The 24,875-nt window shown below is 37.2% G+C and overlaps 1 protein-coding gene and 1 non-coding gene across 10 annotated transcripts in view; one reads left to right on the top strand and one right to left on the bottom strand.

Annotated features, from left to right (window-relative positions):
• The window catches only part of NUP98 (nucleoporin 98 and 96 precursor), a 99,211-nt gene that overhangs the window by 38,544 nt on the left and 35,792 nt on the right, over positions 1-24,875 (top strand). For 7 of the 9 annotated variants that reach the window (XM_024731786.1, XM_024731785.1, XM_024731783.1 and 4 more), the window contains 5 exons: positions 347-487; positions 6,507-6,640; positions 9,615-9,802; positions 23,028-23,144; positions 24,362-24,660. In XM_024731786.1, coding sequence (XP_024587554.1) covers positions 347-487; positions 6,507-6,640; positions 9,615-9,802; positions 23,028-23,144; positions 24,362-24,660 — 879 coding nt within the window. The remainder of the gene's footprint in view (positions 1-346; positions 488-6,506; positions 6,641-9,614; positions 9,803-23,027; positions 23,145-24,361; positions 24,661-24,875) is intronic. The other 2 variants (XM_024731789.1, XM_024731788.1) reach the window with 1 other exon arrangement.
• TRNAE-CUC (transfer RNA glutamic acid (anticodon CUC)) lies at positions 2,374-2,445 on the bottom strand. Its single transcript has one exon. It is a non-coding gene; the product is annotated as a tRNA-Glu (tRNA).

The following is a 24,875-nucleotide window of genomic DNA, read 5'->3' as shown; positions in this document are numbered from 1 at the left end:
GAGATGATAGTAGTTAATATTTAATGAATGTTAGTATCTACCAGACCTCTTCAATGCTTAATATGTGTTTATTTTAATCGTAGGATAAATATCTAAGCTATGTATTATTATCTCATGTTATAGTTGAGGAAGCTAAAGCACAGAGAGGTTAAGTATTTTGCCTATGATATATACGATGTACTCAACAGTTCTTGGCATATAGTTAGCATTTACTGTATTAGATTTTTTGTTGAAATGAGTGGTTATTATGAAGTTTCCAAATGTATTACGTTTTTAAGTAACTGACCTCTGGCGTAACATTCAAAGGATCTTCTGTGGCGCTTTTTCTTTCCTCTTGTCTCCATAGCTCTTGGTGCTGGACAAGCATCTTTATTTGGGAACAACCAACCTAAGATCGGAGGGCCTCTTGGTACAGGAGCCTTTGGGGCCCCTGGATTTAATACTACGACAGCCACTTTGGGCTTTGGAGCCCCCCAGGCCCCAGTAGGTAAGTGTCAGTCACTTTAGAAGCCTTTACTCAGTTTATTTCTTGCTAATACTTAACTTGCTGACTTGATTTTCCACCCCACCCTATCCCGTCCCTACCAAAGCGGTATATACACATAGGTCCTTAAATAATCATGTAGTGCAGAAGCACTTATAATAGGTCCTGGCCTTCCCCGCTTCCCCACTCCTAGGTTTATTCCCCCAAAGAAACCACTTTTGTACAGCTTTTAATTCATCTGGCATGTAAGTAAGTTTATATCTCTAAATGATGTGCTTATATTGCTGTGTTTTGCTTAAGTCTACATATATCAATATTTAACTTGTTAATGGTAGATGAGAATTTAGCTCAGTTATCAGCTCTGTTTTTTATTCACTTCTCCCAATATATCTGTTTACTAAATTCCCTAAGGTTAGGGGTTTTTTTTGTTGTTGTTGTAGCTAGATTTGAGGGATTTTAAAAAAATTAATTACTTATTTGGTTGTGCCAGGTCTTAGTTGCGGCTCATGGGCTCCTTAATTGCAGCTTGCTGGCTCCTTAGTTGTGGCATGCAAACTCTTAGTTGCAGCATGCATGTGAGATCTAGTTCCCTGACCAGGGATCGAACCCAGGCCCCCTGCATTGGGAGCACAGAGTCTTATCCACTGTGCCACCAGGAAAGTCCCCCACAAGTTTAGTTTTATCTATTAAAGTGTTTTTCATACTTCATTTGTTTGAATACCCCTTCCTAGTTTTTGTTATATCTGCCTGCCACCTTTGTTATTATTTCTTATTTAAAATTAACTTACTTTGTAACTTAAATATCTTTTTTTTAAAGAAAATTATGTTTTACCAAAAATAAAAAACTGATGTCACCTGGCAGATATAGAGTAACTGAGATGGATGGATGGATGGATGGATGGATGGATGGAAGGAAGGAAGGAAGGAGAGAAGGAAGGAGTGAGTCTCTGTACCATTAAATTCATCTCCTGTACTATCATGATCCATGTTTCACATTTTGAGAAGCCATGCAAATTTCCATGTCCTTACATACTTTGCAAATTTAAGCCATGTCCTTACATACTTTTTCTTATTCTGTCAACTAGGAGATAGTACTTCTTGAGTCCCCTTGGTCAAGTAAGGCTAATAGTGCTCTTCCTTACCCTTCTTTTTCTGTCATTTCTTTGCCCTTTTTATATTTTTGTGTTGATAAAGTACTCTCTCCTAATAATTAGTGTCTTTTTTTCTTTGGGGAAAGAATAAAAGTTTCAAATGAGCATAGCATTTTATTATAACTGTGAAAATATTGCTACTTAACCAAGTAATCTTTTCTCATACAGCTTTTTCTTTGTCCTGGAACTTCTAATTTTTTTCCCTTGCATTACATTACCTGCCCATATCACCTTCTTAACATTAGTCCAAATTCTTAAGGGTAGTATTAGAATTCTTTTATCCTGGATACCTCATTCTTTGATCTCTCTGTCCTCCTGTAGCAGTATGAACTCTGATTACTCCCTAGGCCTTCAGCATTGCTCTAGTATATTCCCTTCATGTCTACTCAGTGGGGACTGCTATGTCCTGGATATAGGGTTTTCCTCTATTTCCTAAATTTTCTGGAATGTGTCTTCAAGTAACATGGATATGAAAGGTAAACTTACAGTTCTGAAAATATCTTCATTTGTTCCACACACTTTAATGTTATGGAATTCTGGTGTAAAAATAATTCACCCTCAGAACTTTGATGATACTTCTTGGATTAACCATCTCTGATAAGAAGTCTAATGCCTTTCTGATTCTTGAGACTTGTTCCCCCCAGGATTGTCCCTTTGTTCTGAAATTTCAGTGATTTGCTTAGACCTTTTCTGTCTTTTTTCTTTTTCGGCCACGCCATGAGGCATGCAGCATCTTAGTTCCCTGACCAGGGATTGAACCTGGGCCCCAGCAGTGAGAGCGCCGAGTCCTAACCACTGGACCACCAGGGAATTCCTAGACCTTTTCTGTCTTAACATTTGATTTTTTTCACCCATGTTTCTACTTTCTAGAAGTTTTTTTTTAATTGTCTTCTGAATCATCCTTTTGGATTTTTTTTAAATTGTCTTTCTCATTCTCTGGAAGTTCCTTTTTTTAAGCATCCAGTTCTTAGATGCAGCTTTTTTCTTGAAACTGAATTTAATTGGCATTAAAATTTTTTTAGAATTCTTCTGTTCCTTAAATCTTCAGGATTATTTTTGTGTTTTTTTTGTTTTATTTTTGTTTTGATCCTACTCTTTAATACTCAGTGATGCTTTACAGCATCACTGAGTATTATAAAATAAATCTCACTGGCAACTTGTGTATCTGGGTAGAGCATTTTCATCAGTAGATTTCATTTGATAAGTAGCCCAGGGACCAGCTATTAGCCAAGGGTCCTCTAAATGTTAGAATATCACATTCTTAGCTCTGGGATGATACAGGTCCCCTTGTTAACTTGATTTCATCAGAGGAACTCTCTCTGATATTTTGACTTATCTGTTGAGCATCAGGGATTAGGAGGATGACAGGGTATAGTAGTTGTTGTGTATATATGCTTTGCATTGGTTCTTCTCTCCTTCCATAGTCTCAGTTCATCAAATTTAGTCTTCTTGAATCTCTCAGCTTTCTGTGCTTCAGGCAGATAGTCCCTCCTTTTGGCTGTAATCCCCTTTGAGTGTACTCCAAGGTATGGTTTACTCTCTCCTGCTTGTCCACTTCTTTCTTCTAGGCATTTGTTATATTTTCTCATCTGTTCATTTACTACCTTCCTATTCTTTGTCATTGTGGGCTGTGTAGATATTTTAATTTGTTTTATCCATAGCTTTAAATTAGGTCTTTGGAGCTAGCAGAGGTGAATTAGAACTCTAATTTCTCTGTGAAAATTAGAATCAGTTTTATCATAAAATTATATTCAAATTTTATTTGTTTTCCTTAGTTTTGATTTTAGTAGGAGGTAGCATAAATACCATAACCTGCTATTTACATAGATAGCTTTTGAATGGTTTTTAATAATCCATCTTTTCCCAAAGCCAATAAAAAGTTCCTGACATGAATTTGATATTACAGTTATATACAGTAGTGTTTCTGCTCATTTAAATGTAGTTGTATTGATTTAGAATGTACATCTTTGCATCACAGGGTCTTAGTTATAAGGTGCTTTAGAGCTTGTGGGAGTCCGTTACTTAAAAGCCTTGGCTATGGTGGCTTTCTTACAGGTTAGTCCAGTCCATTGTTTTGTTCAGGTTGGTTAGAAACCAAAACCTGCCTTTATAGAATTTCCACCCGGTGGTTCTACTTCTATCTCCTAAAGCCAAGCAAAATCAGTCTCCTACAATTTCTTGTGGTAACCTATTGCCTTTCTTTCAGATAAAGTATCAGTTTCTTCTGGTCTCAGAAGACTTGATTTTTATACCTTTTTTCTGTCTCTTTAATCATTTGGTTATGATATGGTTTTTCAGTATGTTTTCAGATTATTATGACCAGAACTGAATATAACACCAGTAAATGATAGCTTAACTAGCGCTTATGCTTGCTTATTCTCTTATTTTTGCTAACTTATCAGCTCTCTTTTCTGTATTTTATTTGAAATAATTCAGTTAACAGAGAAAATTTCATATTTAAACATACAGAAATAAAGACATCCTCACACACTTTCCTAATTACGTATGTTTGAATTTGTTGAGGAGGTTTTTATTTGAGCATACCCAGGAGGAGTGACCTATACTTGTTATATGGTGGGATCAGCTAGTGCTGGTCAGTGTTTTTCTTTTAATTTATTTATTTATTTGGCTGTGTTGGGTCTTAGTTGCTGCGTGGGGGCTTCTCTATAGTTGTGGCGTGCGGGTTTTTCTCTCTCTAGTTGTGGTGTGTGGGCTCCAGGGTGCGTGGGCTCAGTGTTTTGCGGCACGCAGGCTCTCTGGTTGAGGCACGCGAGCTCAGTAGTTGTGGTGCGCAGGCTTAGTTGCCCTGCGGCATGTGGGATCTTGGTTTCCCGCCCAGGGAGTGAACCTGCATCCCCTGCATTAGAAGGCAGATTCTTTACCACTGGACCACCAGGGAAATCCCTGATCAGTGTTTTTTTAATGTATAATTGGCTGTCAGGTAACAAACTGACTAGTGAATATCAGAGTTCATTAAAAATATCCAGGGTTTTTTTAGTCTTATTGAATAGTCCACAGAACAACATTATGTTATTGGGTGGCTACTTTTCTGTATTTTTTTCTCACCAGTAGTCTTAAATTGGATTTAGGAACTTTCTGAATACAGATGCTTTACTATATGATCATTAAATTGACATCTTCTCTGGGTTTCACAATCCTGAGCAAATTTGTACCCTCTCCTAAAATATCAACATACAGTGTTTTAGTACTTAGTGAATACATCCAGTTTTAAGAATGCTTACTTTGACTACAGTGGATCTGCCCCTTTTCATTAATTTTATTTTAACTGTTTTGAGTTTGTTGTTGATGCTGCTATTGTCTCTCCACTCCCCCACCCCCTACTCTGCTCCATTGTATTAAATTTTTCAAAATTTTTTGTTTGTGGCACTTCTTTTCTGTGGATTATCCCAGCCGCTCTGCAGCATGCGGGATCTTCCCGGACCGGGGCATGAACCCATGTCCCTGCATCGGCAGGCGAACTCTCAAGCACTGTGCCACCAGGGAAGCCCTGATATGATTTTTTTACCAGTATTTTTTTTTTTTTAATATTTATCTTGTGAAGAGGTTTCTTCATCAGTCAGGGTACAGTGCACGTTTTTTTGTTGCTATTTTCTTTTTACTGTGTACAATTGTAGATCATTGTTCCTGTCTGATGACGTTTGTTCTTGCACTTTTTTTTCTCTATTTCTTTATTTTATTTCTTTCTTTATTTTTTTGGCTGTGTTGGGTCTTCGTTGCTGTGCACAGTCTTTCTCTGGTTGCAGCGAGCGGGGGCTACTCTTCTTTGCTGTGCACGGGTTCTCATTGTGGTGGCTTCTCTTGTTGCAGAGCATGGACTCTAGGCGCGCAGGCTTCAGTAGTCACAGCACACAGACTCAGTAGTTGTGGCTTGCGGGCTCTAGAGCGCAGGCTCAGTAGTTGTGGCTCATGGGCTTAGTTGCTCCGTGGCATGTGGTATCTTCCTGGACCAGGGCTCAAACCCGTGTCCCTTGCATTGGCAGGCAGATTCTTAACCACTACGCCACCAGGGAAGCCCTGTTCTTACACTTTGAAAGAAAATGGGGTGATCTTTTTTTCCTTTCAATTTTTACTTAAATGTAATATGAATATCAAATGCAAATAGTAAATATAAGGATGCCTTAACAGCCATTTTCATTTGCTACCCTCTTCCTCTATATTCTCAGTATATTTAATATTTTTTATTCTGGAATTTTTTACTTATTAAATTAAATCAAAGATACTTTATTTCCACATTGTCATTTTTAACAACTACTTAATCCACCATGTTGATGAATCATGATTTTTACAACTGTTAATGTTGGACGTAGGTTGTTTCCAAGTCTTGACCATTACAGATAACGTTCAGTGAACACTTACAAATATGTCTTTATTTTCCTTCTAGTTTGATTAAGTCCTTGGGTTAGATTTTTATGATTAAAATTAGGTTAAAAAATATAAAAACATTACTTGCTCTGTGTACTGTCATATTGTTTCTTTTAGACATTAAACCAATTTGCAGTGTTTCTAGAAGTCAGACTGATCCCTTTTTATATAGCTATGCCATTGATAGATAATGAGGTAGATATAAAATTTCTTCACGGTTGTTTAGGTTTACATTTCTTTGATTGTTGGCAATAATGAACACCTAAAAGTAAAATTTTATGTGTGTTGTCTCTTATGAAGTGCTCCACATATCTTCGACCTTTTAGATTATTTGATTGTTGATTTTCTTCACAGTTTGCTCCTTTGCTCTCAACCAGTAATGCCACTGAGTGAGTCTGAACATTTTGAAGAGAATCTCAAGTTCTCTTGATTTAAGGCACTGGGTCCTTGGACTGACATCTTGCTTTTTCTTTTCTTTTTTTAAAAAGCTTTGACAGATCCAAATGCTTCTGCTGCCCAGCAGGCTGTTCTCCAACAGCACATCAATAGTCTGACATACTCACCTTTTGGAGACTCTCCTCTCTTTCGGAATCCCATGTCAGACCCTAAGAAGAAAGAAGAGGTAAGTTTAGGATGTTTGTATAAAATCTGTTCTCAGAGTAGGAGAAACTTAGGTGTAATTAAGCTTTTAAGACGCATTATTTACGCTTTTCACTAGGCCAGGGGGTAAATTATTTTTGTATCTGGAAGGCAGCATGACAGTGAAATAAGTGTTGAACTGGAAGTGAAGGCTGAGACTTTTCAACAGCCCTGATATGAGGCAGATATTATACTCATTTTATAGTTGAGCAAACTAAGGCTCACAGAGGCTGATTTCTCTAACATCATAATGTCTTAAGCGGCAAATCAAAATTCTTTTCTCCTGATTTCTACATAGCTTTGTCTTAATCTCTTAGGCTCTAGAAATGATCTTGTGCCACTGTGTTGTGGCATTAAAAGTAGTCTTTGGTCGGTTTAATCCTTTTTTACCACTTACAGTCTGTGAGATATTGGGCATCTCCTTTTGCCTTTCTGAAATGTGTTTCATCTGTAGAATGGGAATAGCAATTCTGTTCAGTGTTGAGAATTAGAGTAAGTTGCTCAGTATACAGAAATTATTATTTAGCCATTTATGTCTCACTAGTTACTGTGTTCAGCACTGAGGATACCTAATAAAAGTAAACAAAAATTTATTCTCTAAGAGCTTGCTATCTAGTGAGGAAGATCAGACCTGTACATGGTTAAATTTACTCAGCTTTAGTATAGTATATGCAGTAATAGATGAGCCCATCAACTGATGAATGGATAAACACAATGTTGTATGTCTATATAATGGAATATCATTCAGCCATAAAAAGGAATGAAGTGATGATCCATGCTACAACATGGATGAATCTTGAAAACATGCTAAGTCAAAGAAGCCAAACGCAAAGGCCACATGATCCTATTTATATAAAATGTGTAGAATAGGCATATCCATAGAGACAGAAAGTACATGCTTGCCAAGAGATAGAGGGGACTTCCCTGGTGGTCCAGTGGCTAAGACTCCACACTCCCTAGTGCTGGGGGCCCAGGTTTGATCCCCAGTCAGGGAACTAGATCCCACATGCTGTAAATAAAGATTCCACATGCTGCAACTAAAAAGGTCCCACATGCCACAACTAGGATCTGACACAGCCAAATAAATAAATAATAAAATAAATGAATGTTAAAAAAAAGAGAGAGATAAAGAGAGGAATTGGGAGGCACGGGATTTCTTTTTGGAATGAGGGAAATGTTCTGGAATTTAGTGGTTGGTGGTTGTACAGCCTTGTAAATACACTAAAACTCAACTGAATTAAATGCATTAAAATGGTGAATTTTATGTTAGTGAATTTCATGTTAATAAATATTTAAAAATATCACAGAGGGAAGAGCATAGATTCTTGGGTGAGTTTGATAAAGGTTTTCAGAAGAGGTAAGGTTTAACTCTTTTTGAGAACATATGTAGAAGTTGGTAGATCTAGGTTAAGACATTCCAAGCAAAGGCACAGAATTGTGAAAGATCACAAAAGAGATTTGAGAAGGTTTGTTGTTACTGAAGTGTAAACAGTCTGCATTGTGAAGAGAAGAATAAATTGACAGGTTTTATATTTTAGATATTGTTGTTTCAAGTGGTTATATAATCCCATGTATACTGTTTAGAAAAACAAATGTATAACATCCTAAAGATACTATGGAGACATAGTAAAGGTGCCATCAAAACCAACCTGAAGGGCTTCCCTGGTTCAAAAAAAAAAAAAAAAAAAAACTAACTAACCTGAAGACTAATTAATTTAGTTGTATGTCTCCTCCACTAACTTTTAATACCCTCAAAAATCAGGGAGAGTATTTGTATTATTATTTTAAATTTCTTTTTCTTTTCTTTCTTTCTTTTCTTTTTCTTCCTTCCTTCCTTCCTTCCTTCCTTCCTTCCTTCCTTCCTTCCTTCCTTCCTTCCTTCCTTCCTTCCTTTCTTTCTTTCTTTTCTTTCCTTTCTTTCCTTTCTTTCCTTTCTTTCCTCTCTTTCCTCTCTTTCCTCTCTTTCCTCTTTCTTCGTTGCTGCACACCGGCTTTCTCTAGTTGCAGTGAGTGGGGGCTACTCTTCGTTGTGGTGCACAGTCTTCTCATTGCAGTGGCTTCTCTTGTTGCGGAGCATGGTCTCTAGGCACATGGGCTTCAGTAGGTGTGGCATTTGGGCTCAGTCGTTGTGGCTTGCAGGCTCTAGAGCATAGGCTCAGTAGTTGTGGCACATGGGCTTAGTTGCTCCGCGGCATGTGGAATCTTCCTGGGCCAGGGCTCGAACCCGTGTCCCCTGCATTGGCAGGTGGATTCTTAACCATTACACCACCAGGGAAGTCCCAATGTATTATTTTTATTCTTAGTGTTTGACTCATGGTAATTATCAGCGTTTCTTAAATGGTGGATAAATAAAGGCTAATATCTATCCATTTTTTCAAAGTGATGTAGATTGCATAAAAGTTGAATATTTATGGCTGTGTCTCAGTTTTTCTTGAAGGATAAGATTTTTGGTTTAATTGAAAAATAATTAGGCTTAGAATTATTTTGGTATTTTCTTAAAATTGAATGTAAATATTGTCATCTTTGTTTTAGAAAGCAAAACAACTGCAGGCTATTCTCTTTTGTAAGATGAAAAGAAATGCACAAGGTATATTAATATGTTAGTACATTTCAATTTACAAAGCACTTCAGATGCAGTATCTCAATTACATTTTGAAACAAGTCAGACAAACCCATTGAAATGGGGGCTGGGGAGATGAATGAAAATCAATTATAGAGAAATAAAGACAGTTACATTAGCATTCAGTTACAAAGCATTACTTTGTATGTAAGAATGCTAATTAGCATTCTTACATACAAAGTTGGGTGGGAAATCCTTGTGTTCTGAGAGCCAAGACTCCAAGAGGGATCTAGCAGGTGATGGCAGAGATGAGGTGTGAACTCTGGTCTTCTGATTTTTAAGGCCAGTATCATATTTGAGTTAAACTAGAACTGTCCTTGATTTTTTTGTTTTTCAGAGATTGAAACCGACAAATCCAGCAGCCCAGAAGGCTCTCACAACACCTACGCATTATAAACTGACACCCCGCCCTGCCACCAGAGTCCGACCGAAGGCTTTACAAACAACAGGCACAGCCAAGTCACACCTCTTCGATGGGCTAGATGACGATGAACCATCCTTAGCCAATGGAGCATTCATGCCCAAGTGAGTTTCTGTTAAATTAGATGTAAAATATTAATATAAACTAAGTGTAAAACTGTTTACTTAAATGTGCTACGAATGTTATATATACATTTTTTTCTTAATGTGATAAATGCAGAATATCATGAAGAAGAATAAAAATAACTCAGTCACTCCCAGAGATAATCATAGTTAACATGTTTTGGTTAACATCCTTCAAGTTTTGCCTATATCGTGTTATTTGGTTTTGTTTTTGATAAGCTAGTGCTAGTGCTTACATTGTTTTAAGCAGAAGACACTGTTTTCTTACAACTCAAATTGGCCAAACTAGTTAAGAAAAAATATATATACGTATACACACATTTGTTTTCATTCCTACACATATAGATATTAAATAATAAAATAATAACTAATTACATTGAAAATAAATTCAGGAAAGTATGTAGAAGAGTTGTTGGTAAACATTGAAAATTATAGTATGCAAACATGCCTTATTAGAGTGTTAATATATATACATGGGGGAAAAAAACAAGAAAAATACATACCAAAGTGTCAACAGTAGTTAACTTCTGGAGATGTAATTTCAGGGCATTTCATTTCTAAGTTTATTTTTCTAGATGCATTGCTAAACACACACAGAGGCTTTTTTAAAATACCGAATACTTTTCTAATCAGAAAGGAAAGCTTTTTTTTTTTTTTAAAAGCTTTCGGGGGAAAAGTAGAAATTCATCTCTTATAGTTCTTAGTCTGTGAATGTTATAAAGTGTAAAAAATTATCATTCCTTTTTTTCTCTTAAAAGTATGTTGGACAGCTGCTTCAGAAAAGATGGAAAGTCCGATTTCATGCATTTCTTTAGAACATCACTGGATTATTTTGAAGGCAGGGACTGTGTATTATTCACGTTTATGTCCCCAGCATTTAGCAAATTGTTCGGCACAGAGTAAATAAAAAGGGCTTAGAGTCACCCTTTTTAGTCCAGTCATTAGATCAACAACTTTCAGGGCAATTTCACCAGGTCTTAGGATCTACAGATACGATACACAAATAGAGAGGATTGGAGTGGGAAAGCACACGTTTTGCTGTTAATATGGTATCCCCTTTCTGGCTTCTACTTCTGTGGTGTTGCTCTCAACAGTCTTTACTTGATGTATTGGAAGTACACGGTTTACCTGTCACTTTTCCTTGATTTACTTTCCTGGAAATGTGGCTTCCAGGAACCCCCGACTTTTCTAGTTTTGTTCCTACCTTACTGGTTGCTCCTTCTGTCTCCCTTGCTGGTTACTCTTCTTCCTGGCCTCTTAAAATTGGAGTGCCCCTAGGCTCAGTTCTTGATCACATTATCTTTACTCACTCCCAAAGTGATTTATATTGCGGAGCACAGGCTCCAGACGCGCAGGCCCTGCGGCCATGGCTCACGGGCCCGGCCGCGGCATGTGGGATCTTCCCGGACCGGGGCATGAACCCGTGTCCCCTGCATCGGCAGGCGGACTCTCAACCACTGCGCCACCAGGGAAGCCCCAATTCAAGACTTTTTGATCATCTGTAGTCTAATTCTCAAACTTTTATCTCCAGCCTGGACCTCTCTCGCAAACTCCAGACTCATATCCAATATCCAGCCCTACTCAACATCTCCACTTGCATGTCTAATAGACATTTATTTCAAAATTAACATGTCCAGAACTGAACTGATCTTCCACCTTAAAGCTGTTCCACCCAAAGCCTTTCCTGTTGCAGATAATTGCATTTCTATCACTCTAGTTGCTCAGGCCAAAAATTTTGGAATCATCATTGACTTTTTTCATACATCCCATATCTAAGCCATCAGCAAATCTTTGTTCTACCTTTAAAAGTTATCCAGAATCTGAAAAAAAAAAAAAAAAAAAAAGTTATCCAGAATCTGACCAATTCTTACCACCTTCACTGCTACTAATTACCTTGACCCAAGGCACCATCATTTCTTGACTGAATTACTACAATATTCTCCTAACTGATCTTTTTTGCTTTTACCTTTGTTCCTTTGCATTCTGTTCAGAATAAAGCTAACAGTGATTCCTTTGAAGTTTAAGTCAGACCACGTCACTTTCTGTCCAAAACTCAATTGTGGTTCATACTTCACCCAGTAAAAGCTGAATTCCTTACAATGGCATATGAGGCCCTATAAGATCTGACGTTCCATTACCTCTGTAAACACATCTACTACTGTCTTCACTGTTTACTCCACCATAATCTCCTTGCTGCTGTTAGGACAAGAAAGGCATGCTATTGCCTTTGGATCTTTCCTCCAATTGTTCTCTTTGCCTAAAACACTTCTCCCCATAAATCCTAATAGCTAACTCTCTTGCTCTTTACTCAAATGTCACATTGGTGAATACTACTCTGGCCACCCTATTTTAAATTTTACCCATCTTTTCTCTTGTCAGAACTCCCCATGTTCTTTTATTTATTTATTTTTTCTGCCAGTTATGCCAGCATCATTTGTTAAACAAACTGCACCAGTCCCAAGGGAATTTAAATGCTACTTTGATGTATTAGGTGATTCTCTATTCAAGTTATATGCTTGTTCGTTTGCATGTGTGTTTATTCTTTTTTTTTAAGTTTGAAATAACTTATTGAAATATAGTTGATTACAGTGTTGTGGGGGGTTTTGTTTTTTTGGCTGCGTTGGGTCTTTGTTGCTGCGCAAGGGCTTTCTCTAGGTGCGGCGAGCAGGGGCTACTCTTCGTTGCAGTGTGCGGGCTTCTCATTGCAGTGGCTTCTCTTGTTGTGGAGCATGGGCTCTAGGCATGTGGGCCTCAATAGTTGTGACTCGCAGGCTGTAGAGCACAGGCTCAGTAGTTGTGGCACACGGGCTTAGTTGCTGTGAACAAGACACATTCCTCTGTCACAAACTATGGGGGAAGAGAGATGTTGACAAAATAATCACAAGTGAGACAAGTAACAGAAGTAGAGATTGCCACTGTAGGAGAGACTAACAGAATGATGAAGGAAAGCTTCTCTGAGGGATAGGGAAGACTGTCAGGCAGAGGGGGTATTTTGTTATGTTTCTGGTTTTAAATACACATATATATTTTTTCAAGCGGATGTAATTTTATTTTCCAGTTTTTTTTTCAATGTTTGTTTCAAACATGACTTGACTGAATGGTATTCTGTCTTGTATTTATCAAGATAGTCTCTCCCCCCACTGCCCCATTTATAGAAAATACTGGAAAGTGCAAGTTGTTGCCTGGGCATGAGGGAGAGGTCTTGGAGGGATAGAAAGGAGAGATTACAAGGTGTATGAGGAGACTTCTGGGTATTTATGGCTGTGTTGTTTTTCTTGATTGTGATGATGGTTTCACTGGCGTATACACATGTCAAAACTTATACACATGTCAAAACTTAATATGTGCTGTTTACTGTATGTCAATTCTGAACTAATAAGTAAATGTAGCAAGGTTGTGGGAAACAAGTTCAATACAAGTTCAAACAAGTAACTCTTATTCCTATATCCCTATATTCCTATAAGCCAAGTGAGGGCAGTGACGTAAATATGGCGAAATATACATGAATCTGTCACTTGTTTTTACTTATGAAATATTTCATTGTTGAAATAAACCTGGTGTTCAAAGTCACATAGTTTTGCTTCACAAATTGTGCAACACTTTCCTGTTCTTTGGCTTCTTGTGTCTGTTCTTTGTACCTGTCTCACCTTGATATTTCTGATTCCAGTCCTCTTCACATTTGCCTGACATGGTTTTTATGTTTCATATTTAGTTCCTTGTTTTTTACTTGTATGTTCTTCATGTGAAACATTTAATTAAGCCATCTTCTCTCCTGCCCCCCACCCCACCCCTGTTGCTGTGTTTCCATCCATTACAGCTAATATTTTCTGTGATCACTAGGTTGTTTGCTCTTTGGCCAGAAGGTACCCTTTTATGTTGGCTCCTAAGTCCTTTCCATAGACCCTGATAGTGTTTGGTAACTTACGTTCTTTTTTAACTTTTTTTTCTTATTTATTTATTTATTTATTTATTTATCTTTGTCTGTTTTGGGTCTTCGTTTCTGTGCGAGGGCTTTTTCTCTAGTTGCAGCAAGCGGGGGCCACTCACTATTGCGGCCTCTCTTGTTGTGGAGCACAGGCTCCAGACGCGCAGGCTCAGTAGTTGTGGCGCACAGGCCTGGTTGCTCCACGGCATGTGGAATCCTCCTGGACCAGGGCTCAAACCCGTGTCCCCTGCATTGGCAGGCAGATTCTCAACCACTGTGCCACCAGGGAAGCCCAACTTACTTTCTTGTAGAGTTCACCATGTAAAATTTTGTCCAGGACTTTTTTTGCCTTCTGTGTTCCTGATTTAGATTGTCTTGGATGTTCCTGTCTTATAATTTCCTTACCCAGTTTTGGTATAAAAATTAGGCTGACCTCACAAATTGTATCATTTCCTCTATTCTCTGGAAGACTTTGGGTAAGATAGGCCTTTCCCCACCCCCCCTTCCATTAGATGTTGGATACTAGTGAAGATACGAGTCTGAAGTACTATTTGTAGTAAAGTGTTTTGTTTTAATTATTGACTTTAAAGTTATAGGACATCAGCTTTTTCATTTTTTTTGAGTCACTTTTGACAAGTTATGTTCTTATAATATTCATTTCAGCTCATTAAAATTTCAAACTTACTGGCATAAAGTTGTTTAAAAATATCCTTACTGTCTTTTTCATTTTAGTAGAATCTGTGGGGATGTCTGTGTTTTCATTCCTGACATGTGGGTATTTTGTACCTTCTCATTTTAGCAATGTGGTCAGGGATCTACCAGTTTTATTGACCACTTCAAAGAACTAACTTCTGGCATTATTGATGCTCTCGAGTCTAATTCCTCTTTCATTAATTTTTAATTTTATTTATCATATTTTCACTAATATTTATTTTTAGTCCATTCCCCCCTCTTTTTTAAAAACAATTTATTTATTTTATTTTTGGCTGCATTGGTTCTTTGTTGCCTGCATGCGGGCTTTTCTCTAGTTGTGGCGAGCGGGGGCTACTCTTCGTTGCGCTGCACAGGCTTCTCATTGCGGTGGCTTCTCTTGTTGTGGAGCATGGGCTCTGGGTGTGCGGGCTGAGTAGTTGTGGCTCGCAGGCTCTAGAGCTCAGGCTCAGCAGTTGTGGTGCACAGGCTTAGTTGCTCCGCAGCATGTAGGATCTTCACGGACCAGGGCTCGAACCCACGTCCCCTGCGTTGGCAGGCGGATTCTTAACCACTGTGCCACCAGGGAGGTCCATTCCCCCCCTCTTTTTATGGTATTTAATTTTCTGTCCTTTGTCTAAATGGATGCTTAGCTTTAATTTTCATCTTTCCTTCTTTTCAAATATTAATTATGCATTTAGAGATGTCAGTTTCCCTTTTAGTTCAGCTCTATTTGTACTCTACAAGTTTTGATATGGAGTACTCTTAATGTTCAAAAAATAATTATATGATAAATGCTTTCTGATTTTCATAGGGTTTTTTGAGCCTTGGATTATTCAAGAATATAAATTCCTAACATGGAGATTTTTAAGTTATCTCTTTGTTACTGATTTCTAGCTTATGTGCAAAACAAAAGAGTACTTCAGGTGATTTCAGTTCTTTGAAACTTGTGGCTTGCTTTAATAGTCCAACATGTGGTTAGTTTTCATAAACATTCCATGTGTATTTGAAAAGAATATTTATTCCATAATTGTTGGGTATGGGGATATTAAATTAAACTAAGCTTGCTAATCATTTAGGTCTTCTACATACATAGTGATTTATTTGGTTTGGATATTTCAGTTACTTTATTTCCTTAACCTCCAAATCACAAAAACGTATATGAACACATCTTCAGTTTTCCTAAATTTATCTATTTTAATATTTAACAGCTTTTACAAATGTGTGCGTGAATGACTTGTGATTTTTTTACTTACTAATTTTTATTGTGGTAAAATATACATGAAAATGGTTAAAATGGTAAAATTTATGTTACGTACAATTACAATTCAGTGGTGTTAAGTATATTTACAATATTGTGTAACTATCACCACCAGTATCTCCAGAACTTCATCATCCCAAACAGAAACTCTGTACCTGCCATGTGATAATTCCCTATTTTCTTCTTCCCACAGAAGAAGAAACCTGTTAACCTCTTAACCTTTATATTACCTTCTGTCTGTAAGAATTTGCCTATTTTATATACCTCATATACAGAGAATCATACAGAATTTATTCTTTCTTTCATGTCTGGATTATTTTACTTGGCATAATGTTTTATTTTATTTGTTTAAATTTTATTGGAGTATAGTTGCTTTACAATGTTGTGTAGTTTCTGCTGTACAGCAAAATGAATCAGCCATACATATACACATATCCCCTCCCTTTTGGACTTCCTTCCCATTCATGTCAACACAGTGCATTAAGTAGAGTTCCCTGTGCTATACAGTATGTTCTCATTCGTTGGCATAATGTTTTAGAGGTTCATTAAGTTGTAGCATGTATCAGAACTTCCATTTCTTTCGTTTTTTGTTTTTTTTTGGCGGTACGTGGGCCTCTCACTGTTGTGGCCTCTCCCGTTGTAGAGCACAGGCTCCAGACACGCAGGCTCAGCAGCCATGGCTCACAGTCCTAGCTGCTCTGCGGCATGTGGGATCTTCCCAGACCGGGGAATGAACCCGTGTCCCCTGCACTGGCAGGCGGACTCTCAACCACTGTGCCACCAGGGAAGCCCAGAACTTCATTTCTTTTTAAGGCTGAATAATATTCCACTGTATGGTTAACCCACATTTTGTTTATCCATTCCATCTATTGATGGACTTTTGGGTTGTTTCCACCTTTCAGCTATGTGAATACTGCTGCTATAAATGTTGGTGTACAAGTATCAGAGTCCCAGTTTCAATTCCTTTGAGTATATATCCAGGACTTGAATGGTTTGGTCATACATTGATTCTATACTTAACCTTTTAAAGAACTGCCAAACTGTTCGGGCTACCTGAAAAACAATTCAGAGTAATGATATTAAAGATGATCCAAAACCTTGGAAATAGAATGGAGAAAATACAAGAAACGTTTAAGAAGGACCTAGAAGACCTAAAGAGCAAACCAAACAATGATGAACAGCACAATAAAAGAAATTAAAAATTCTCTAGAAGGAATCAATAGCAGAATAAATGAGGCAGAAGAACGGATAAATGACCTGGAAGATAAAGTAGTGGAAATAACTACCCCAGAGCAAAATAAAGAAAAACAAATGAAAAGAATTGAGGACAGTCTCAGAGACCTCCGGGACAACATTAAACACACCAACGTTCGAATTATAGGGGTCCCAGAAGAGGAAGAGAAAAAGAAAGGGACTGAGAAAATATTTGAAGAGATTATATTTGGAAACTTCCCTAATATGGAAAAGGAAATAGTTAATCAAGTCCAGGAAGCGCAGAGTCCCATACAGGATAAATCCAAGGAGAAAGACGCCAAGACACATATTCATCAAACTATCAAAAATTAAATACAAAGAAAACATACTAAAAACAGCAAGGGAAAAACAACAAATAACATATAAGGGAATCCCCATCAGGTTAACATAGTAATCAAATTGGCAAAAATTAAAGACAAAGAAAACTTATTGAAAACAGCAAGGGAAAAACAACAAATAACATACAAGGGAACTCCCATAAGGTTAACAGCTGATTTGTCAGCAGAAACTCTACAAGCCAGAAGGGAGTGGCATGATATACTTAAAGTGATGAAAGGGAAAAACGTACAACCAAGAATACTCTACCCAGCAAGGATCTCATTCAGATTTGACGGAGAAATTAAAACCTTTACAGACAAGCAAAAGCTAAGAGAATTCAGCACCACCAAATCAACTTTACAACAAATGCTAAAGGAACTTCTCTAGGCAGGAAACACAAGAGAAGGAAAAGACCTACAATAACAAACCCAAAACAATTAAGAAAATGGTAATAGGGACGTACATATCGATAACTACCTTAAATGTAAATAGATTAAATACTCCAACCAAAAGGCATAGATTGGCTGAATGGATACAAAGACAAGATGTATATATATGCTGTCTACAAGAGACCCACTTCAGACCTAGGGACACATACAGACTGAAAGTGAGGGGATGGAAAAAGATATTCCATACAAATGGAAATCAAAAGAAAGCTGGAGTAGCAATTCTCATGTCAGACAACATAGTCTTTAAAATAAACACTATTACAAGAGATAAAGAAGGACACTACATAATGATCAAGGGATCGATCCAAGAAGAAGATATAACATTTGTAAATATTTATGCACCCAACATAGAAGCACCTCAATACATAAGGCAAATGCTTACAGCCATAAAAGGGGAAATCAACAGTAACACAGTCATAGTAGGGGACTTTAACACCCCACTTTCACCAATGGACAGATCATACAAAATGAAAATAAATAAGGAAGCACAAGCTTTAAATGATACATTAAACAAGATGGACTTAATTGATATAGGACATTCCATCCAAAAATAACAGAATATACTTTCTTCTCAAGTGCTCATGGAACATTCTCCAGGATAGATCATATCTTGGGTCACAAATCAAGCCTTGGTAAATTTAAGAAAATTGAAATTGTATCAAGTATCTTTTCCAACCACAACACTATGAGACTACATATCAATTACAGAAAAAAGTCTGTAAAAAGAAATACAAACACATGGAGGCTAAACAGTACACTACTAAATAACCAAGAGATCACTGAAGAAATCAAAGAGGAAATCAAAAAATACCTAAAAACAAATGACAATGGAGAAAACACAACGACCCAAAACCTATGGGATGCAGCAAAAGCAGTTCTTAAGACGGAAGTTTATAGCAATACATTCCTGCCTCAAGAAGCAAGAAACATCTCAAATAATCCTGCCTCAAGAAACAAGAAACATCTCAAACAACAGAACGTTATACCTAAAGCAATTAGAGAAAGAAGAACCAAAAAAACCCCAAAGTTAGCTGAAGGAAAGAAATCATAAATATCAGATCAGAAATAAATGAAAAAGAAATGAAGGAAATGATAGCAAAGATCAATAAAACTAAAAGCTGGTTCTTTGAGAAGATAAACAAAATTGATAAACCATTAGCCAGACTCATCAAGAAAAAAAGGGAGAAGACTCAAATCAGTAGAATTAGAAATGAAAAAGGAGAAATAACAACTAACTGCAGAAATACAAAGGATCATGAGAGATTACTACAAGCAATTATATGCCAATAAAATGGACAACCTAGAAGAAATGGACAAATTCTTAGAAAAGCACAACCTTCCGAGCCTGAACCAGAAAGAGAGACAAAATATAAGCAGACCAATGACAAGCACTGAAATTGAGACTGTGATTAAAAAGCTTCCAACAAACAAAAGCCCAGGACCAGGTGGCTTCACAGACGAATTCCAGCAAACATTTAGAGAAGAGCTAACACCTGTCCTTCTCAAACTCTTCAGATGGTGAAAGATGATGTAAAATCTGAAAGAGAAATTAAGGAAACATTCCCATTTACCACTGCCACAAAAAGAATAAAATACCTAGGAATAAACCTACCTAAGGAGACAAAAGACTTGTATGTATGCAGAAAACTAGAAGACACTGATGAAAGAAATTAAAGATGTTACAAACGTGGAGAGATATACCATGTTCTTGGATTGGAAGAATCAACATTGTGAAAATGACTATGCTACCCAAAGCATCTACAGATTCAGTGCAATCCCTATCAAGCTACCAATGGCATTTTTCACAGAACTAGAACAAAAAATTTCACAATTTGTATGGAAACACAGAAGACCCCGAAGAGCCAAAGCAATCTTGAGAAAGAAAACTGGAGCTGGAGGAATCAGGCTCCTGGACTTCAGACTATACTACAAAGCTACAGTCATCAAGACAGTATGGTACTGGCACAAAAACAGACATATAGATCAATGGAACAGGATAGAAAGCCCAGAGATAAACCCACCCACATATAGTCACCTTGTTTTTGATAAAGGAGGCACGAATATACAGTGGAGAAAAGACAGCCTCTTCAATAAGTGGTACTGGGAAAACTGGACAGCTACATGTAAAAGAATGAAATTAGAACACTCCCTAACACCATACACAAAAATAAACTCAAAATGGATTAAAGACATAAATGTAAGGCCAGACACTATAAAACTCTTAGAGGAAAACATAGGAAGAACACTCTTTGACATAAATCACAGCAAGATCCTTTTTGGCCCACCTTCTAGAGAAATGGAAATAAAAACAAAAACAGATGGGATCTAATGAAACTTAAAAGCTCTTGCACAGCAAAGGAAGCCATAAACAAGATGAAGAGACAACCCTCAGAATGGGAGAAAATATTTGCAAACAAAGCAACTGACAAAGGATTAATGTCTAAAATTTACAAGCAGCTCATGCAGCTCAATATCCAAAAAACAAACAACCCAATCCAGAAATAGGCAGAAGACCTAAATAGACATTTTCCCAAAGAAGATATACAGATTGGCAACAAACACATGAAAGGATGCTCAGCATCACTAATCATTAGAGAAATGCAAATCAAAACTACAAGGAGGTATCACCTCACACCAGTCAGAATGACCATCATCAAAAAAATCTACAAAAAACACTGGCGAGGGTGTGGAGAAAAGGGAACCTTCTTACACTGTTGGTAGGAATGTAAATTGATACAGCTACTATGGAGAACAGTATGGAGGTTCCTTAAAAAACTAAAAATAGAACTACCATATGACCCAGCAATCCCACTACTGGGCATATACCCTGAGAAAACCATAATTCAAAAAGAGCCATGTACCACAGTGTTCATTGCAGCTCTGTTTACAATAGCCAGGACATGGAAGCAACCTAAGTGTCCATTGACAGATGAATGGATAAAGAAGATGTGTCACATATATACAATGGACTATTACTCAGCCATAAAAAGAAACGAAATTGAGTTATTTGTAGTGAGGTGGATGCACCTAGAGTCTGTCATACAGAGTGAAGTAAGTCAGAAAGAGAAAAACAAATACCGTATACTAACACATAAATATGGAATCTGAAAAAAAGAAAAAATTGGTTCTGAAGAACCTAGGGGCAGGACAGGAATAAAGACGCAGACATAGAGAATGGACTTGAGGACACGGGGAGGGGGAAGGGTAAGCTGGGACGAAGTGAGAGAGTGGCATGGACATATATACACTACCATATGTAAAATCGGTAGCTAGTGGGAAACAGCTGCATAGCACAGGGAGATCAGCTCAGTGCTTTGTGACCACCTAGAGTGGTGGGATAGGGAGTGTGGGAGGGAGACGCAAGAAGGAGGAGGTGTGTGGATATGTGTATATGTATGGCTGATTCACTTTGTTATAAAGCAGAAACTAACACCATTGTAGAGCAATTAAACTCCACTAAAGATGTTAAAAAATAAAGGAAAAAAGAAAAAAAGAACTGCCAAACTGTTTTCCATAGCCACTGCACCATTTTACATTCCCACCAGCAGTGCACAATGTTTTAATTTCCTCCATATCCTTGTCAGCTCTTGTTATTTTCTGGTATGTCTGTCTGTTTATAACAGCCATTGTAGTGGGGGTAAAGTGGTACCTCATGCTTGTAATTTGCATTCCCTTTATGATGTTGTGTGTCTTATGTGCTTATTGGCCATTTATCTTCTTTGAAGAAAACTGGCAGTAACTGGAATTCAAGGATGATGATATTGACCTTCAGAGTTTTTTTTTTCTTTTTTTATGACAGTGCTTATGAAATGAGTCATAGCTGAACTTAGGACCGTGTGCTTTTTACTTTTAGTTCTTTCTTAACTCCAGAGGTAGGGACTTTTCAGGTCCCAACACAAAACAAGTGGCATTTACTAGTGACCCACCCCCTTGGTGGCTCTAGACTTATCTCTGCCTCCCTGGTCCCACAAGACTTGTCAAGTTCACCATCAGCCTCTCAGCCTTCCCTTTGGATCCGAAAAGTCTCCAGGAGAAAAGCAACCCAAAATATTGGACAGCTCCCCGTACCACTGTCCCCCCAGGTTGCTGGTACAGTCATTTTTTACTATCTTGTTGGCTCTTAATGCCTAGAAAGAGCTCTGAGTTTTCTGGTAATCCTTCCTAGGAGAATTAATCTGCATTACCTAGTCTACCGTTAATGGGAGAGCAACTTTTGTTTTTCATGGAAATAATAATTTTTTATTGTCAAGTGCCTATTTCATTGGCTTACTTAATACTTATTTAATAACATCATGACTATAGGGAGTATAAATAGCATACATAGGTAAGGAACAAACACTAGATGTTTGTTACTATATAACCCAGTTGTTGAGACTAGAATAAATTAGAGAGTGGCCTAACTACTTAATGGTTGGTTTTGGGCGGCGGTCGAGGCAGGGGGTGGGGAGGCGGGTTGGTTGGTGGGTTTTTTTTTGTTTTGCTTTGTTTTTGGTTTTTTGGCTGTACTGCACACCATATGGGATCTTAGTTCCCCAACCAGGGATCAAACCACGCAGTGGAAATGTGCAGTCCTAACCACTGGACCTCCAGGGAATTCCCAATGGTTGGTTTTTCTAAAAGAGGGAATGGAGTGCATTAGGTAATCCAGTGACTTTTTAAGTGGAGGTTGATTAAGATCTCTTGTATTGTTTTTCTACTTAAAGCTGGTATGCTGTAGAGGTTGTTGCCTTAAATAAACCTATTGTACACAAACGAACTTTTTAGGTATTCATGGTCATTTCCATCATTGGATATCAGGGGATTTTACTCCTCTTTCTTGTATTTTTTTTTTAAAGAAACCTTTTTCATTTAATCAACAAACATCTATCCTATTTTCCTTCAAGTCAGCGTGCCAAGTTCTATGCAGGAGCAGTCATAAATCCTGACTGCCAAAAAAGAAAAAGTATTTAACGAGAGAAAAGACATGTAGAGAAGTAATTGAAATATTGACAGTGTGATGAGTAAACTAGTAGTGTCTGAACAAAATGCTCGGGGAGTTCAGAAAGGGAAGAGTATTTTCTGGGGGATTTCCTACTTGATTTTGATGTGCTTAGCTTATTCTTCCAAACACCAGAGTGTAATACATTTGAGACCTTGTGTTCTGGTTATGTATTTATGGGATAAGTTGGTGAATTGAACTTGTTAGGTCAATTTTAGATATATATGAATTGAATAAGAGTGTCCCTTTCCACTTAAGGTTTTAAGATGGTCTTTGATGTAATTATGTGTGCCTGAGTTCTTTCTTTTTTTTCTTTTGGTCTCTGTTTATAGGAAGAGCATTAAGAAGTTGGTTTTGAAAAACCTTAACAATAGCAATCTCTTCTCTCCTGTTAATCGTGATTCAGAAGATCTAGCTTCACCATCTGATTATCCAGAAAATGGAGAGAGGTAAACTGAATTCTCATTTGGGTTACTTCTGGTAGAGGGCCTTGTGCTCATTTAGAAAAGATTCTGAGCTTAGAATTTATTCATTCTATGAAATTGTATGAAGTTAGAAGTATTGGGTTGGCCAAAAAGTTTGTTCGAATTTTTCCATAACATCTTACGGAAAAGTCCAAACGAACTTTTTGGCCAACCCAATATTACAGCATATCAGCATCTAGAAGTTATGTTGTGTTGTTGCTTCTTGAGTACTTTAGACCTTAAAATTATTTTTCTGATTCATTTCTGCAAAACTATTTTGGTATCCATGTATGTCATTTTGGATGGGGTTGTTAAAGTGATACACAGTCACTGTAACCAAACCAAAAAAATAAAAAAGTATAGAAATATATAAAGGAGGAAGTACAAGTATATACACTAATTCTTAAGAGTTCAGTATATATTCTTACAGTTTAAAAATTTATTTATAAATATATTCTTATATATTGTAGAGTTTATGCACAAAATAATATTCTGTAACCTGCTTATTTCCATTTACTGTAAACACCTTTCTGTATCAATATGAATAACCTGCCTCCTCTTTTTAAATGAGTCTGTAACCATTACTGTAAATGTAAGGTAATTCAATCAGTTCTCTATTAGAGGACATTTAGATTATTTTGGTATTCCTATATTCAAAATAATGCTTCAGTGAAAAATCCTTGTATATATGTCTTTGCACTCCTGTTTTTTTTCTCTTTGGATAAAATTTTAGTTTGAGTTTTCATAAGTGAATCATTAATACCTTATTGATTATAATATTAAAAATTTAAAATTTTCAGTTTTTTATTTTGAAATTCACCACTGATTATTTGACCCCACATAGTAGACACCCCCTTCCCCCTTTAAACTAAATGTTGTGACGCTCAGGTTCATTCATTCATGAAAATAGGTCAGTTAAAGCTGTGGAATCTACAGCCAGATTTCCTGGGTTACAATCCCAACTCTAGCACTTAATAGCTTTGTGACCTTGGCAAGTTATTTTTCTGTGTCCGAGTTTTCTGTAAAATACAGAGAATGATAGCCTATTTTACAGGTTTACCGTAAGAAGTGAATTTTTAATACATGGAATTACCTAGAACGGTGCCAGAAGCTAGTAAAAGCCTAGCAATGTTTGATTGTTACCATTTTACTACTGTTTCTACTCAAGGGACTAAGATAGTATTTATTTTCTCCCTTTTCAGATTCAGTTTTCTGAGCAAACCAGTCGATGAAAACCATCAGCAGGATGGAGATGATGATTCTCTTGTGTCACGTTTTTATACCAACCCTATTGCCAAACCCATTCCTCAAACCCCAGAGAGTGCTGGAAATAAACATAACAGCAGCAACAGTGTGGATGATACCATTGTTGCGTTAAACATGCATGCTGCCTTGCGAAATGGGCTGGAAGGAAGCAGTGAAGAGACCTCTTTTCATGAGGAGTCACTTCAGGATGACCGAGAAGAAATAGAAAATAATACTTACCATATGCATCCAGCAGGTCAGATTCAGATTGGCACTTAAGTAATCTCCTACCAGTCATATGAGACCTCCTGTTTGTCACTGATTTTCAACATAATAGAAGTCAGCTATCTGAACTTCTAAATGTTTTTTATTGCATTTTATGGAAGTTAACACTTAAACACTTCTCACTGATGCTTTGGTTGATTTGGAATTCACTTTTTTTTTGTACCTTTGGAGTAGTTAAAATTCATT

Source organism: Neophocaena asiaeorientalis, unplaced genomic scaffold, assembly GCF_003031525.2.
Source record: "Neophocaena asiaeorientalis asiaeorientalis breed wild unplaced genomic scaffold, Neophocaena_asiaeorientalis_V1.1 scaffold232, whole genome shotgun sequence".
In the NCBI taxonomy this organism is placed as follows: domain Eukaryota; kingdom Metazoa; phylum Chordata; class Mammalia; order Artiodactyla; family Phocoenidae; genus Neophocaena; species Neophocaena asiaeorientalis.
Note: the sequence above shows the minus strand (reverse complement) of the source record. Positions and strands in the feature narration are given on the sequence as shown.